At 51.8% G+C, this 2446-nt stretch overlaps 1 protein-coding gene across 1 annotated transcript in view; it reads right to left on the bottom strand.

Moving 5' to 3' along the window:
* COLGALT1 (collagen beta(1-O)galactosyltransferase 1) overlaps positions 1–2446 on the bottom strand; it is a 35733-nt gene that overhangs the window by 17259 nt on the left and 16028 nt on the right. Inside the window, 2 exon segments of the mRNA XM_011925907.1 lie at positions 330–608; positions 1578–1712. Of these exon segments, the coding sequence (XP_011781297.1) occupies positions 330–608; positions 1578–1712 (414 nt within the window).

Below are 2446 nucleotides of genomic sequence, written 5' to 3'. Positions count from 1 at the left end.
AGCTGGGATTACAGGCACCCACCACCACGCCCAGCTAATTTTTGTATTTTTAGTAGAGATGGTTTTCACCATGTTGGCCAGGCTGGCCTCAAACTCCTGACCTCATGTGATCCGCCCGCCTCACCCTCCCAAATTGTTGGGATTATAGGCATGAGCCACTCCACCTGACCAACCAATAGATCTTAAAGAGCTAGGGAATGAAGCTAACCAGTAAAGCCAGGGCTGGAGAGAGATTGGGTCCTGGAGACATTATCTGAACACCTAGATACAGCTGTATCTGAAGTCAGCCCTGCGCTGCATTGTTTGGGTTCTGTGAATCTTCAGTGTGCTCTGAACTGGCTTAGCGCAAAACCCAAAGAACCACCCAGATGCCCCTGAAATGGCGGACCTCTCATGTACATACCTGCCTGCTTGCAGGAGAAGGCGAAGACGATGATGTCATCAAAGGACCAGGTGTAGTCAGGGTGAGGTGGGTAGAAGGCCAGGTTCCTGGACGCTGCCTTCCGCAGGTCGATCAGGAAGGTTGAGTGCACCATGGGAACTGCAAAGCAGCCCCGGCGGTCTCGCTTGCGGATGGGGATGTAGGCAGGTGTGCGCTTGTAGTAGCCCTGTGGGGAGAGAGCAACAGTTCCGCATAGGGGTCTTGAAAGGTGAGGATGGAGGCCCATGAGAGCGGGCAGCATGGAACAGGACCAGACGGAGAGCCAGGCACAGCAGTGTGTGCCTGTGGCCCCCCAGATTCAAGCCCCGTATGGGACCTGTGGCCAGGCCTGGCCAATAAGAAAGAGCCTTGTATTTCCCCAGCTTTAGTAATTAGTTCAGAGGTAGTGTAGAGGAGACTAGCGATGGCCCAATCAGAATGGATGACGGCTGGACGCTGCTGAGATCACTCTCAAGCTGTCTGAGAATGAACCCACCCAAAGGATGGAGAAAGACAGTTATCCAAACACCTGGATCAAGCCATGCCTGAAGTCCCATCCTGACACCACCACTTGCTAGCTGTGTGAGTTTAGGCAAGTCACTTCCTCTCTGTGTTTCTGTTTCCACCTTCGGAATAGCAGGGTGGGGGACAATCAAAGACCCTCTATTCTTCCCTCCCGTCTGGCCTCAGAGGACTGTTTAAAGATTATCATAATGAGTTTTTGTTTTGTTTTGTTTTGTTTTTGAGACCAAATCTCACTCGATCACCCAGGCTGGAGTGCAGTGGCGCGATCTCAGCTCACTGCAACCTCCGCCTCCTGGATTCAAGTGAGTCTCATGCTTCAGCCTCCCGAGCAGCTGGGAGGACAGACGTGTACCACCGAACGTGGCTAATTTCTGTATTTTTTTTTTTTTTTTTTTAGTAGAGATGGGGTTTCACCATGTTGCCCAGAGTGGTCTCAAACTCCTGAGCTCAGGCAATCCACCTGCCTCAGTCACCCAAAGTGCTGGAATTACAGGTGTGAGCCACCTGCCCAGTTTCCATGATGATTTTTGTAAAACACACACACAACAAGATTGTGTGACAGTAAGTTTCACTCTAGCTACAAACCCACCTGCTCAGCCCAGACCCCACAGTCCCCAGGCACTCACTCTACCTGGGAAGTCATTCCACACCAGAAGTTGGAGTACGCAGCCCGGGAATCCAGCATGGGGGCGACCACCGTCTTGTTCTCAGCGATGAGCAGGCTCAGTGTGTCAGGGTTGAGGATCAGGTTGTCCGCGTCTACAAACTGAAAAACACCCCACACAGCATCAGCATGGGCTGCCGGAGTGACTCCACGTCAGGCTACCACTCAGAACAGCTGGGGCAAAGGCCAGAGCCCTGGGGATCTGGCAAAAATCTCTGGAAGCACCCCCACACCGGCTGAAATGGAGCAGGGACCCCATTTCGGGGGCCTGCAGGATCCCCTGGATCATGGAAATAAAGCAAAGGTCTTGAGTTCCTTCAAAGAAAATTCTAGGCACTGCGCTAGCCCTGAGAAGTAAATGAACAACCGGAGCAAGAAGGTAGCAAAACAGTTTTTTTTTTTTTTGAGACAGAGTCTCACTCTGTCGCCCAGGATGGAGTGCAGTGGTATGGTCTCCGCTCACTGCAACCTCCACCTCCCGGGTTCAAGCGATTCTCCTGTCTCAGCCTCCCGAGTAGCTGCAACTACAGCCGTGCACAATCATATCTGGGTAACTTTTTGTATTTTTAGTAGAGACGGTGTACCGTCAAGTTGGCCAGACTGGGTTTTAAACTCCTAACCTATGTGATCCGTCCACCTTGGCCTCCCAAAATGCTAGGATTACAGGTGTGAGCCACCATGTCCGGCCTAGTATTTTGCTTTTTCTTCCTTTTTGTATTTTTTAAAGATGCTATATTTTGGCCGGGCGCGGTGGCTCAAGCCTGTAATCCCAGCACTTTGGGAGGCCAAGACGGGCGGATCACGAGGTCAGGAGGTCGAGACCATCCTGGTGAACA

Source organism: Colobus angolensis, unplaced genomic scaffold (assembly GCF_000951035.1).
Source record: "Colobus angolensis palliatus isolate OR3802 unplaced genomic scaffold, Cang.pa_1.0 Scaffold66, whole genome shotgun sequence".
Classification (NCBI taxonomy): Eukaryota; Metazoa; Chordata; class Mammalia; order Primates; family Cercopithecidae; genus Colobus; species Colobus angolensis.
The sequence above is the reverse complement of the archived record's forward strand: the minus strand, read 5'-3'. Positions and strand labels throughout refer to the sequence as shown.